The sequence below is a fragment of the Podarcis tiliguerta genome (genome assembly GCF_965153285.1).
Source record: "Podarcis tiliguerta genome assembly, chromosome: 1".
NCBI classification, from domain to species: domain Eukaryota; kingdom Metazoa; phylum Chordata; class Lepidosauria; order Squamata; family Lacertidae; genus Podarcis; species Podarcis tiliguerta.
The window spans coordinates 129,231,426-129,245,179 of record NC_139534.1 but is presented as its reverse complement, the minus strand read 5'-3'; the positions used below and the strand labels follow the sequence as shown (position 1 = coordinate 129,245,179).

General features: G+C 46.0%; 1 protein-coding gene across 1 annotated transcript; it reads right to left on the bottom strand.

The window, feature by feature from the left end:
* Positions 1-1,523: 1,523 nt before the first annotated feature.
* TBPL2 (TATA-box binding protein like 2) lies at positions 1,524-13,530 on the bottom strand. Its single transcript, XM_083439311.1, has 7 exons — positions 13,128-13,530; positions 10,326-10,732; positions 8,273-8,360; positions 6,921-7,012; positions 5,317-5,484; positions 3,932-4,026; positions 1,524-1,864 (listed from the first exon to the last, which is right to left on the bottom strand). The coding sequence occupies exons 1-7, from the start codon at positions 13,176-13,178 to the stop codon at positions 1,785-1,787; spliced, it is 981 nt and encodes a 326-aa protein (XP_083295437.1). The 5' UTR covers positions 13,179-13,530; the 3' UTR covers positions 1,524-1,784.
* Between the last annotated feature and the right edge of the window lie 224 nt (positions 13,531-13,754).

Sequence of the window (13,754 nt, the reverse complement as noted above, 5' to 3'; positions counted from 1 at the left end):
TTGTCAAGCCTCTGCTTAAAGACCTCCAAAGAAGGAGACTCCACCACACTCCTTGGCAGCAAATTCCACTGTCGAACAGCTCTTACTGTCAGGAAGTTCTTCCTAATGTTTAGGTGGAATCTTCTTTCTTGTAGTTTGGATCCATTGCTCCGTGTCCGCTTCTCTGGAGCAGCAGAAAACAACCTTTCTCCCTCCTCTATGTGACATCCTTTTATATATTTGAACATGGCTAGCATATCACCCCTTAACCTCCTCTTCTCCAGGCTAAACATGCCCAGCTCCCTTAGCCGTTCCTCATAAGGCATCGTTTCCAGGCCTTTGACCATTTTGGTTGCCCTCCTCTGGACACGTTCCAGTTTGTCAGTGTCCTTCTTGAACTGTGGTGCCCAGAACTGGACACAGTACTCCAGGTGAGGTCTGACCAGAGCAGAATACAGTGGCACTATTACTTCCCTTGATCTAGATGCTATACTCCTATTGATGCAGCCCAGAATTGCATTCCTAGGAGTTCATCTCAGTGAAGACCTTACTTGGAAGATCAATACGTGGTTAAGAAAGCCCAACAGAGACTCCATCTCCTCAGAGTATTGCAGAAGAATGATGTCAATCAACATTTGATTATCTCTTTCTACTGGTCAACAATAGAAAGTGTCCTTTCATACTGCGTCACGGTGTGGTATGCTGGTTTGACATCATCTGATAGGAAGTGCCTACAGAGGGTGGTGTACAAGATATTATGGGCTGTCCCGTGAATCCGCTGGATGAAACAGCGGAAGAAGGTTGCCTCAGGAGAGTGAGGAAAATTCTCAGGGATGATTCACACCCTGGCCGGCACTTTCTTGATCTCCTGCTCTCAGGCAGAAGATATAGAAGCATGATTAGTCACACCAACAGGGTAAAGAACAGCTTCTATCTGTGGGCTGTTAGGCTGCTGAATGAAAAGAAAACAACAGGGCAACTGACTTTTGGGTTTGGTGGGTGCGTGTCAGTAAACGAGGGGAATTAAGACTAAGAGAGCTGAGTGGGGGGTGCTCATGTAATCTCACTGTATACAAGTTGTACAAATGACAATAAAGTATTTCAATTTCAATTCTCTGACATCTGCAGTCATCCGGATTTTACCATGTAGTTTCCCAACCAACGTCAGCAATATGCTAATGACACACACCTCTGCTTCTCCTTTACAGGAGTAAACGCTGCTTTTTCTCTTTCCCTGCCTCTTTCCTTACAACAGAGGTGCGGACAGACATATTTAAGACTGTGTTCATGGAAGACAAACATACTCAGCTATGAGTGATCACCAAAGAAAAAGACGACCTACTGAACTGATGCGCTAGAACCAGGCCAGTTGAATGGGTCTCCTCGAAGACTAACATGCATCTTCACCCAATGTGGCTAGACTACATGTTGTTTAACGAATAATTAAAAACAACAACCCAGTACTTTAATAGTGTGATTTATCTTTATTTTAGACAAAAACACATTAAAAAAATGGGGAACATTTCGATTTCAACAGTATTCCAAGATGCTAACCTGTTCCCTAAAGCATTCTTACAGAACTAGTTTTTCATATCTCTTTTATCACATTTCACACTGTTCAAAGTTCATAGCCTTTTTTTCTGTAAGGAATTCACAACAAGAAGAATACGATGAAACAGACTGACAGTGTCAAACTGTAACAGAGGATTAGAGCTATTTGACTGTCAACAGTCAATTTGTGTGTTTGAGAATTTTGTACTTGATGCTAAAACTCGCCTAAACCTTACAATTTTATCAGAAAAAAATTAAGAAGCTTTCTTAAAGCCCTTCAGGATTGGATAGATGTTTTCAAATGCTTCATAGATTTCAGAACGGTATTTGGCACCTAGGAAAAATGGTTTTGAAATGAGCATTAATAACATTCATAAGAAATGAAATGAAGTTAGGAGCAATGCCCTAAAAATGTTCTCTGCCAGGAGAGTAAAGTTGAAGGGGGAAATGGGGGGAAATTTTCCATAGCGCAGCCCTTTTGAACTCCATTATCAAGAGTGGGATGGTTTTCAATCATCTCCACTAGACTGGTTGAAAAGCCTACCATAGTAGATGACACCTTCCTTCCTTATCAGTTCCTGGCTTATAATGTTAATTACCATCTCAGTTTGGACATGCTGTTTTTCTAGCTCAGCTTGCACCTGACCTGAACAGAGACAAATCTATCTCACATTAATTTTCCCTAGTTGCCACCACAGCATTCCGTTTGGGTTCGTTTTTCTTAAACCTGCCAGCTATCCATTTCAATGAGAAATCAATAGTTTTTTTATTGAGAATTTACACTGTTCACTTTCCCCCTAAAACAGCTATCCTGTTTCCCGCTTCTCACATGTGTGTGTACACACACACACACACACACACTTATCCTGTCACCATTATGTATCTTGTAATGTACGCCAGGGTGCCTGGCGTGCTCTGGTCCATGGGGTCACGAAGAGTTGGACATGACTAAATGACTAAAAAACAACAACAATGTACATATTATATATCATGTAAAATTGTATAATTTTACTTAATATATAATAAAATATTACAGTGGTACCTCGGGTTAAGTACTTAATTCGTTCCGGAGGTCCATTCTTAAACTGAAACTGTTCTTAACCTGAAGCACCACTTTAGCTAATGGGATCTCCCGCTGCTGCTGCTGCGCCGCCGGAGCCTGATTTCTGTTCTTATCCTGAAGCAAAGTTATTAACCTGAAGCACTATTTCTGGGTTAATGGAGTGTGTAACCTGAAGCATATGTAACCTGAAGCGTATGTAACCTGAGGTACCACTGTACATAATAAAATAAAATTACATAATATATATTATGTAAAATACATAATATTATGTATTTAGACACAGCGGGTGGCGCTGTGGTCTAAACCACTGAGTCTTGGGCTTGCCGATCGGAAGGTCAGCAGTTCGAATCCCCATGATGGGGTGAGCTCCCGTTGCTCGGTCCCTGATCCTGCCAACCTAGCAGTTGGAAAGCACATCAAAGTGCAAGTAGATAAATAGGTCAATAAATAGACAAACGTTGGCTCCCTTGGTCAGTATAGTGAGATGAGCGCCGCAACCCCAGAGTTGTTTGCAACTGGACTTAACTGTCAGGGGTCCTTTACCTTTGCCTTTAATATTTTTGCAGGCTTCAGAAAAGGGCCTTAAATTCTTTTCTTCCTTATAGTTTTAGGGCAGAGGTAAAGGTAAAGGTACCCCTGCCCGTACGGGCCAGTCTTGCCAGACTCTAGGGTTGTGTGCTCATCTCACTCTATAGGCCGGGAGCCAGCGCTGTCCGAAGACACTTCCAGGTCACGTGGCCAGCGTGACAAGCTGCATCTGGCGAGCCAGCACAGCACACGGAATGCCGTTTACCTTCCCGCTGGTAAGCGGTCCCTATTTATCTACTTGCACCCAGGAGTGCTTTCGAACTGCTAGGTTGGCAGGCGCTGGGACCAAACAACGGGAGCGCACACCGCCGCGGGGATTCGAACTGCCGACCATGCGATCGGCAAGTCCTAGGCGCTGAGGTTTTACCCACAGGGCCACCCGCGTCCCACTTTAGGGCAGAAGTGATGCTTAAAATGCTTTCCGCATTTCACACATCAGTAAACCGAGATAATCACACTACACTGATCTGGGTGTAATAAAACGAAACTGTTCTTAGGCTGCAGTCCAATACGACTAACCTATGCATAAGCCCTGCTGAATTCAGTGGGACTTCTGAATAGATAGGTATAGGATTGCACCGATTGTCACACGGTGCAATTTTGGTAGAACAAATGTAAGATGTCCGATTTTACAGCTCCCATACATTTCAACAGGACTCACGCTGGAGATGTTTCCAACAGACTGTGCCTATAGCCTTTTCCTCCCCTTCACATGCAAACTCCTAGGTCACAAGTTTGCGCATCACTTACCAGTTAATACGACTTTTCCAGACACAAAGATAAGCAATACAATCCGTGGTTTGACCATTCGATAAATGAGGCCAGGAAACAGTTCTGGTTCATAGCTGTTTAAGAAAGAATTAAAATGCATGAAGTTAGAAAGTCATTTGACATTGTATGTGACTAACGGAAGGGTTTTATGTGGCTTTGGGGTTTAATGCATCAGAAAGGGGGAGGTGAGATATCAAAAGAGCGTCTACCCTCTTCAAAAGAAAAAGGGAGGAAGCAGCTTCTGAAAAGGTCATGAGGGACACAGGTAGTCCAGGTTAGCAGAGCCTGCAAGCATCAGTGTGGAATTATGTGAGAGGATACAATATCAACACCAGGCTATGTTCATATGACTGCTTACTCCAAATCCATTGCACACCACAATGATGCTAGCCCTCCATTCACAAGCAGTGTAAATGGGGCTACGTGGGGCTACCTTTGAAGGTGACCTGGAAACTACAACTAATCCAGAATGCGGCAGCTAGACTGGTGACTGGGGGCAGCTGCCGAGACCATATAACACCGGTCTTGAAAGACCTACATTGGCTCCCAGTATGTTTCTGAGCACAATTCAAAGTCTTGGTGTTGACCTTTAAAGCCCTAAACGGCATCAAAGGCCCAGTAGACCTGAAGGAGCGTCTCCACCCCCATCATTCTGCCCAGACGCTGAGGTCCAGCTCCAAGGGCCTTCTGGCGGTTCCCTCATTGCGAGAAGCAAAGCTACAGGGAACCAGGCAGAGGGCCTTCTCGGTGGTGGCGCCCGCCCTGTGGAACGCCCTCCCACTAGATGTCAAAGAGATAAACAACCACCTGACATTCAGAAGACAGCTGAAGGCAGCCCTGTTCAGGGAAGTTTTTAATGTGTGACATCTTAGTGTATTTTTTGCCCTTTGTGGAAGCCACCCAGAGTGGCTGGGGAAACCCAGCCAGATGGGCGGGGTACAAATAATAAATTATTATTATTATTATAAAGCAGCAGAGGACTAGAACGTGATCTTGCCCCGAGGGCAAAGTGCTCCCCGGTTTGCACACCCACAAGCTATTTCAGGCATCTCCCCTGTTAAGTTGTGGGTGAACATATCAGACAACACAGCGATTCTTCAAGAGCTCTTGTTTATTCAGAGGCCAGAACAGAACTGAACTGAAGGGTTCAGTCAGCCTGCTTATATAGAGCTCCAGTACCATGTAACTGTTAACAATTTTCTAAAACTATCCAATCACTGAACGTCACTTTTGATCCCTTATTTGCATAACTATCTACAGTATCCCCCTGCTGGCCCAGGGTGAGAAATTCAGTACATAACATCCCCCAAAACAGGAAGAGCAAATGTTGTTTTCCTTTCCATCAGCGGCATGGATGGACATACCTACTGAACTGCTGATGCGTGAGAACCAGGCCTTCGAGCCGGATGGGAAATCTCACATCGCAGCTGCCCACCATGTTCTGTATTTTGAAATCCAGGAACTTAGCAGGGAACCCAAGCTTCTGCACCACGCGGGCGTACTTCCTGGCCGCCAGCCGCGACTGTTCTTCGCTGCAGGTTCACACACACACACACACACACACAAAAAGGGGGGTGGGGCAGAAATCCAGCCAGCAAAGGTTTGAGGCATAGCTGTCAACTTACAGTTTTGAAAATAAGGGACCAGCAGCCTCGAAAATAAGGGATCAGCAGCCAAAATAAGGGATTTTCCCAGCACAGGTATGTTCAACTTCTGAGCCCCTCTGAGCCAAAGGCAGAAAGCCCAGCCAGCAGCCAAACGAAGCCTCAAGCAGTGGTTCCCACAGCGCAGCAACCCAGGAAAGGGGATGCAGCAAGGAAAACCACCGTCACCTCTCCGCTGGGAAGCGCTGAGCAAAGGCGAGTCCCCAGGCAATGCAGCTCCACCCCCCCAGTCGTTCTTAGACTCCTTATTGGGTGAGCAGCGCCACCAAGCAACACAGTTGTAGCCTCCCTCCTCCCTGGCCGGCAGGGAGGGAGGGAGAGAAGGTGCTTCCTTTGAAACCCGGGAAATTTAAGGGACATCATCAATAAGGGACAGCAGCGGGGCACGGCGCTGGGAAAAGGGACTGTCCCGCCAAATAAGGGACGCTTGACAGCTATGGTTTGAGGAGGGCTATAGGTTGGTCTGTGCTTGGCAATGGTTCCATCAGGATACAGCAGAAGGGAGAGAAGCCAAACAGGAGCATCATCTGCTTGGCTGAGAAGCCAGCTCTATCAGGCTTCCCCTCCAACAGCTATCATTGGACAGCGCACCTTCCATCAGGTTGCTGCAGAGGGAACCAAGGGAGCAGGGCCGCCCCATTGACTGCTGAGAGGCTGCAACTTTTCACTTCTCTCCTTGAGCCATTTCCCATCCAGCTGGTCTAGTGGCCTGAGTTTGCTCCCCGCTCCCCATTAAGTAGGGCTACCTTTGAAGGTGACCCGGAAACTGCAATTAATCCAGAATGCGGCAGCTAGACTGGTGACTGGGAGCGGCCGCCGAGACTACATAACACCAGTCCTGAGAGATCTGCATTGGCTCCCAGCACGTTTCCAAGCACAATTCAAAGTGTTGGTGCTGACCTTTAAAGCCCTAAACGGCCTCGGTCCAGTATTCCTGAAGGAGTGTCTCCACCCCATCGTCCAGCCCAGACACTGAGGTCCAGCTCCGAGGGCCTTCTGGCGGTTCCCTCACTGTGAGAAGTCAGGTTACAGGGAACCAGACATAGGGCCTTCTCGGTAGTGGCACCCGCCCTGTGGAGCGCCCTCCCACCAGATGTGAAGGAAATAAGCAGCTATCTTCTTTTTAAAAGACATCTGAAGGCAGCTCTGTTTAGGGAAGTTTTTAATACTTAATGCTGTATTTTTTTTAACACTCTAACTCGATTTAAAAGGAAGGAGAGAAAGAAAGCTAAGGTTTGCAGAAAGCTCACTCCTGCCCACCATGTCAGTGCCCCGTTTATTCTGGGTTCATAGTAAACTCCTACCTTTTCGCTCCTGTGCAGACCATTTTGCCGGAACTAAATATGAGGGCTGTTGTCCTTGGTTCTCGAATTCGCATGATCACAGCGGCAAACCTCTGAAGTTCAGGAAAAACCAGATTACCACCTTGTGGATCTGTTTTAGACAAGTGCCTCTGGCAGTATCTTATGAAATACAGAGATTTGACCCGACAGATTTGACTCTGCGCATGCTCACCCTTCTCATTTCTGAGGCTCTTGCAATGGAGGAATCTACAAGACCTCTTTTCCACAAGCCGTTTCTATTCTTACATTTATATGGCACCTTTTCTAGCAAGGAGTTCAAGGCTGTGCACAAGGTTCTCCTCCACCCCAGTTCCTCCTCACAACAAACCTGTGAGGTAGGCTAGGCTGAGAGATAGTGACTGGCTCAAGGTCACCCAATGAGCTTCATGGCTGGGTGGGGATTCGAACCGTGGTCTCTCAAAGTCATAGTTCAACATTCTAGAATTGTAGAGTTGGAAGAGCCAACAGTGTGACGCGGCAGCTAAAAAAGCCAATGCAATTCTGGGCTGCATCAATAGGAGTATAGCATCTGGATCAAGGGAAGTAAGAGTGCCACTGTATTCTGCTCTGGTCAGACCTCACCTGGAGTACTGTGTCCAGTTCAGGGCACCACAGTTCAAGAAGGACACTGACAAACTGGAACGTGTCCAGAGGAGGGCAACCAAAATGGTCAAAGGCCTGGAAACGATGCCTTATGAGCAACGGCTAAGGGAGCTGGGCATGTTTAGCCTGGAGAAGAGGAGGTGAAGGGGTGATATGATAGCCATGTTCAAATATATAAAAGGATGTCACATAGAGGAGGGAGAAAGGTTGTTTTCTGCTGCTCCAGAGAAGCGGACACGGAGCAATGGATCCAAACTACAAGAAAGAAGATTCCACCTAAACATAGGAAGAACTTCCTGACAGTAAGAGCTGTTTGACAGTGGAATTTGCTGCCAAGGAGTATGGTGAAGTCTCCTTCTTTGGAGGTCTTTAAGCAGAGGCTTGACAACCATATGTCAGGAGTGCTCTGATGGTGTTTCCTGCTTGGCAGGGGGTTGGACTCGATGGCCCTTGTGGTCTCTTCCAACTCTATGATTCTATGATTCTAAGAGACCACGAGGATCATGTACTCCAACCTTCTGCAATGCAGCAATCTTTTGCCCAACGTGGGGTTCAAACTCATAATCCTGAGATTAAGAGTCTCATGTTCTACCAACTGGGGTACCCCAGCACCTCCATCTCTAGAGTCCACCAAGTCTGAGCCCAACCAGAATCTCAAAGGGGAACAATTTCTCAGAGGCATGGCACCAAACAGCTTCCCTGGGGCTTACCTTTGGGTTGAATTCTGCATTCCTAGCTTGAAGGGCGATGTTCTTGAGGTCCAGCTTACAAGCCAAGTTTACAGTGGCCACTATATTCCTAGGAGAACAAGGGAGGAACATTGCACATTGAAGACTTCGTTTACGAGGGGATGCAACAGATTGACAAAGGTGCCTTTAGTGCTTAGAAGTGGCATGGATAAGTTCATGGGATGCATAAAAGATAATTAGAAGTCACTTGAAAGTAATAAATAGGCTAAGGATTAGTATAAGAATGTGTTGTAAAACATTAAGGACTAGAATACTAATAAATGAGAGGAGGATAGTAAATGGAAGAAGTCAATTTCAATAGAAATATGATTTTACAGAACTGTTGCAAGGTGATACAATGAAATTCAGTTAGGGGGGACCTGAGGAAGTCAATTAACAATGTAAGGCAATTTGGGTTTCGGAAGAAATAATTCTTTTTATGTTTTTCTTTTGTTCTGTAATGTGTTTTCTTTTGCTGTTTTTTGTAATGTCTTTTTTTTCTTATAAATTTGGGAAAGCAATAAAAATATTTTTTTGGGAAAAGGTTAATGGGATGCATCACAGCAAATCTGCCATTCCTTTCAGTACTGAGCCATAAATTGAATGTCCACCATACTCTTCCTCCTCCTCCTCCTCCTCTTCTTATTTCTAGATGCAATTGGTTCAGGGAAATCAACCAACATCTGTTGGGATTGCATAAATTTGACCTTGCTAGTTTGGGAACATTCACCCAACACAGTGGTACCTCGGTTTAAGAACAGTCTGGTTTAGGAACGATTCGGTTTACAAACTCTGCAAAACCGGAAATAGTGTCTTGGTTTGAGAACTTTACCTTGGTCTAAGTACAGAAGCCGAATGGTGGATGGGGAACTGGCGGCAGGAGGCCTCATTAGGGAAAGCGCGCCTTGGTTTAAGAACGGTTTTGGTTTAAGAACGGACTTCCGGAACGGATTAAGTTCGTAAACTGAGGTACCACCGTACATTCAAAGCACCCCCAATGCACATTTTAAACATAGAACCTGAGAGTTAAAGATAAGCAAACAAGAGTGAAGAGAATGTGTCGCCATTGCTTAGCAACCTGGAGGCAGGCTCCCACTTACTCAGGGAGAAGGCCCCCAAGTGGCTAGCAGCAGCAGTAGTAGTATAATACCCTGCCTTTTTCCCTGAGGGTGACAAAAGGTGGCTTCAGATAAAAATAAGAACAACCAAAAACATAGGAAAATAACAATTAAAAAAAACAATTAATGATTTGCTGGATAAAAGCAACCATGGTAAAGGTAAAGGTAAAAGGACCCCTGACCATAAGGTCCAGTCGTGACCAACTCTGGGGTTGCGGAGCTCATCTCGCTTTATTGGCCGAGGGAGCCGGCGTACAGCTTCCGGGTCATGTGGCCAGCATGACTAACCCGCTTCTGGCGAACCAGAGCAACGCACGGAAACGCCGTTTACCTTCCCGCTGGAGCGGTACCTATTTATCTACTTGCACTTTGACGTGCTTTCGAACTGCTAGGTTGGCAGGAGCAGGGACCGAGCAACGGGAGCTCACCCCGTCGTGGGGATTCGAACCGTCGACCTTCTGATCGGCAAGTCCTAGGCTCTGTGGTTTAACCCACAGTGCCACCCGCATCCCAAAAGCAACCATATTTCAATCTATTGATTTTGTACTTAACACACATATAACTTTAACCCACCAGGGGGCACTATTTGTGTAGAAAGCTAACTAGAACTTGTTGAAACAAAATAAAAAAAATCCTTCCAGTAGCACCTTAGAGACCAACTAAGTTTGTTATTGGTATGAGCTTTCCTGTGCTTGTTTGGTAAGCCTCTGTGTTTAAGTTAACTCCACCCCTTAAAAGCTGAGCCATTTGTTGTTTGCTGTTCTCTCCAGACGAGATGTCTGCTATTTCTCTCCTATCTCCACTCATCCCGTAAACAGTTCCTGCATAAATAAAGCCTTTGAACTCTACAAACTACAAGAGTGATTTTCAATCTAAGTCACCCAAGCTTCAAGGCGCTCTAAAAGGAATGAACCTACTGCAACTGTGGGACGATGCCAGAAGAACTTTCTGAAGCAGAGGCCATAGGGGTCATCGGGTTCATGGGAAGACAGGTCCCAGAGGAATCGGGCATCCTAGAAGAATCGGGCGATGGTTGAGTTGCGTTTTCATCCCTCTGTCGGGACAGGCCACTACCATTCAGGAAGATGCCACTGTCTTGCAATCCTGACTGAGAGACGTGCTGCTCTCCCAATGACATTGCACCGCCCTCATGTTTGTTATCCGGGCTTAAATAGTCAGGCAGGAAGCTGAGGTCAATCGAGAAGTTGTGGGTCTGGTCGGGCGGAGAATGAAACGCTGCCCCCTGGTAGGAGGAAGGAGGCAAGTCTGCCGCAAAGGGGCTCATGGGAGCAGACACTTGCGGGCTGGACGGTTCAAAGTTATCCTATCACAACATGGGAGAGAGTAAAAACAGTCATCACACTTCTGCGTTAATAGGACATAAGAAGAGGCTGCTGGACCCATCTAGTCCAGCATCCTGTTCTCACAGTGGCTTGCCTGTGGGAAACCAGCAAGCAGCATTCAAACACAAGAGCATCTCTCCCCTTCTGTGGGTTGCAGCAACTGGGATTCAGAAGCACTGCTGGCTCCAACTGTGGAGGCAGAGCCGAGCCACTGTGGGTAGCAGTTCCCAAAAGCCCTTTGCTATAGGTAAAGGGTAAAGGGACCCCTGACCATTAGGTCCAGTTGTGACCGACTCTGGGGTTGCAGCGCTCATCTCGCTTTATTGGCCAAGGGAGCCGGTGCACAGCTTCCAGGTCATGTGGCCAGCATGACTAATCTGATTCTGGCGAACCAGAGCAGCGCACCGAAACGCCATTTGCCTTCCTGCCAGAGCGGTACCTATTTATGTACTTGCACATTGACGTGCTTTTGAACTGCTAGGTGGGCAGGAGCAGGAACTGAGCAACGGGAGCTCACCCCGTCGTGGGGATTCGAACCGCCAACCTTCTGATCTGCAAGCCCTAGGCTCTGTGGTTTAACCCACGGCGCCACCCACATCCCCTTGAGACTCCTTAGGTAAAGGTAAAGGGACCCCTGACCATTAGGTCCAGTCGTGGCCAACTCTGGGGTTGCGGCGCTCATCTCGCTCTATTGGCCGAGGGAGCCGGTGTACAGCTTCCGGGTCATGTGGCCAGCATGACTGAGCCGCTTCTGGCGAACCGGAGCAGCGCACGGAAACGCCATTTACCTTCCCACTGGAGTGGTACCTATTTATCTACTTGCACTTTGATGTGCTTTTGAACTGCTAGGTGGGCAGGAACAGGGACTGAGCAATGGGAGCTCATCTCGTCGCGGGGATTCAAACCGCCAACCTTCTTATCGGCAAGCCCTAGGTTCTGTGGTTTAACCCACAGTGCCACCCGTGTCCCGCCCTTCGCTATAAATTGGTCCAATTCTCTTTCAGGGCCATCTAGATTGGCGTCCATCACCTCCTCCTGTGGCAATGAGTTCCATAGTTTAACTGTGCACTGCGTGTTTTCTTTGATCTGTCCTGAATTTCCCCACCATTCACTTGAGGTCCATGGGTTCTAGTGTTAGGAGCAGGGGAAACCTTTCCTCTACGCCAGATCCCCCAAAATAATACGTTCAAAATACACTGCAGCAGCAGAGGACCACAATTTGAGCAAAGCCATGGCTTTTTCCTCATAGGGCCATGTTTACTGCATAGAACCCACTGTTGGTGGATCTCAGCCAAACCTCTCTGCTACCGGCTGCTTAGACCGTGTAGTCCTGGATGACAACTCAGGAACATAACTTGCCAAACAATAACTTGATTTGTATTTGCTTTTATTATATACGGAGTATAGCACAGCTTTGTACAAGTTACTATACGCACAGACTCAATTCTTACTCTACACACCAACCTCTGAACTCTGTGATAGGAATTTTGAGGTCTTAGATATATGGTAATGTTCATAGGCGTACCAACCAAGCACGTACATAGATCAGCACAGGAAGACTTTCATTGTGCTTTCTAAATATTCTTAACCTATATGCACTTCCTATTATATCTATTACATCTCAGGAACAATTTTTTACATTTACAATTCTCTTTAATATTCAAGATTCAATCTGTCAGGAAATTTGCATTTTCACAGTATTGTTTTAAATATTCTTTCAATATTGTCCATTATTTGCTCACTTTCTGATTTGAGTTTCCTCTTATTCTCCCAGCCATTTTTGCCAGTTCCAGGAGTTCTATCATCTTCACCTGCCAGTCAAGCTTTATAGGAATTAAGTCACCTTTCCAATTTTTTGCTACCAGAGTTCTGGCCGCCGTGGTTGCATACATAAAGATGGTTCTAAAGTTTTTTTGTATTTCAGCGGACATAATGCCTAACAGAAAGCCTTCTGAGGTTGTTTTTTTTTAAAGGAGAATTTAAAAATCTTTTAAAGTTTGTTGTATATTATATCCCAAAATTCTCGTATCCTCCCACCTGGGACAGGGACAAACTCCTGCCTTAAACCCTGCTACCTTCTGGGCCACATGAACCAATAGGCTGAATCAATATAAGGTATATTCCTATGTTCCTAAATGCTAAGCAATAGGAGCAGTACAGCATTAATATGACCAGAATCAATCAAAATAAATGTGGAAACAACACACATGCTCAACTTGTTCCAATAGCGTGACTGGGAGTTTTGCTAGTTCCACAGTAAAAAGCTGATAACCGCCTTTTACTAAGGCCTGCAGGTATTCTTTGACTCTGGCAATACTAGCAGGAAAAACAGTTGCCCTTTCAAAATAGATTAAGCCCCAGCATCCTCTATTTTACCTGGCCTGTATACTGGTCCAGGTAGTTTTCCAGGGATAAATCCTCATCCATGCTTGGTTTCCACAGGAGAGCAAGTCAACGGTTTCCAGTAACAGTATGGATGGAGAAAGAAGATGGAAACTGATGTAGCAACCTAGAGATCATCTCTCCAGCTGGTGATGTTGGGAGTAAATGACTACAGGTGAGTTGAATTAAGAAACCCCCTTAATTGGAGAAAAGGTAATCAGGTGTTCTCAGGAAACCTGAGCAGCTATTCACAGGGAGATTTCTCCTGACTGCTCTCTAGATCTGTTGGTATATACAGGGGAATCTCACAGGCTTACCCAAGCAAAGCTGTGCTGGTCATACTATAACACCTGACTTCCATTTGACGGTGTGCAACTTGAGTCATATAAAGGCTTCAAAATTACCGTATTTTTCGCTCCATAAGACACACCTGACCATAAGACGCACCTAGTTTTTAGAGGAGGAAAACAAGGGGGGGGGGAATATTCTGAACGAAACAGTCGATGTATGATTTTTGTAGTTCATGCTGTGGCCACAGACAAGTGATCTGATGGTGAATTTGGGGTGACCCAATGCAAAAATCCTGAGGATCCATGTGGATCCGTGCTTTGTAACCACGTT

Excerpts from the sequence above, each read along its gene's own strand:
- TBPL2 (XM_083439311.1), bottom strand. The coding sequence starts at position 13,178 with ATGGATGAGGATTTATCCCTGGAAAACTACCTGGACCAGTATACAGGC. Across the intron at positions 7,013-8,272 it reads ATGCAGAATTCAACCCAAAG|AGGTTTGCCGCTGTGATCAT; the intron begins GTAAGCCCCAGG and ends CCTGAACTTCAG. Across the intron at positions 5,485-6,920 it reads GTCTGCACAGGAGCGAAAAG|CGAAGAACAGTCGCGGCTGG; the intron begins GTAGGAGTTTAC and ends GTGAACCTGCAG.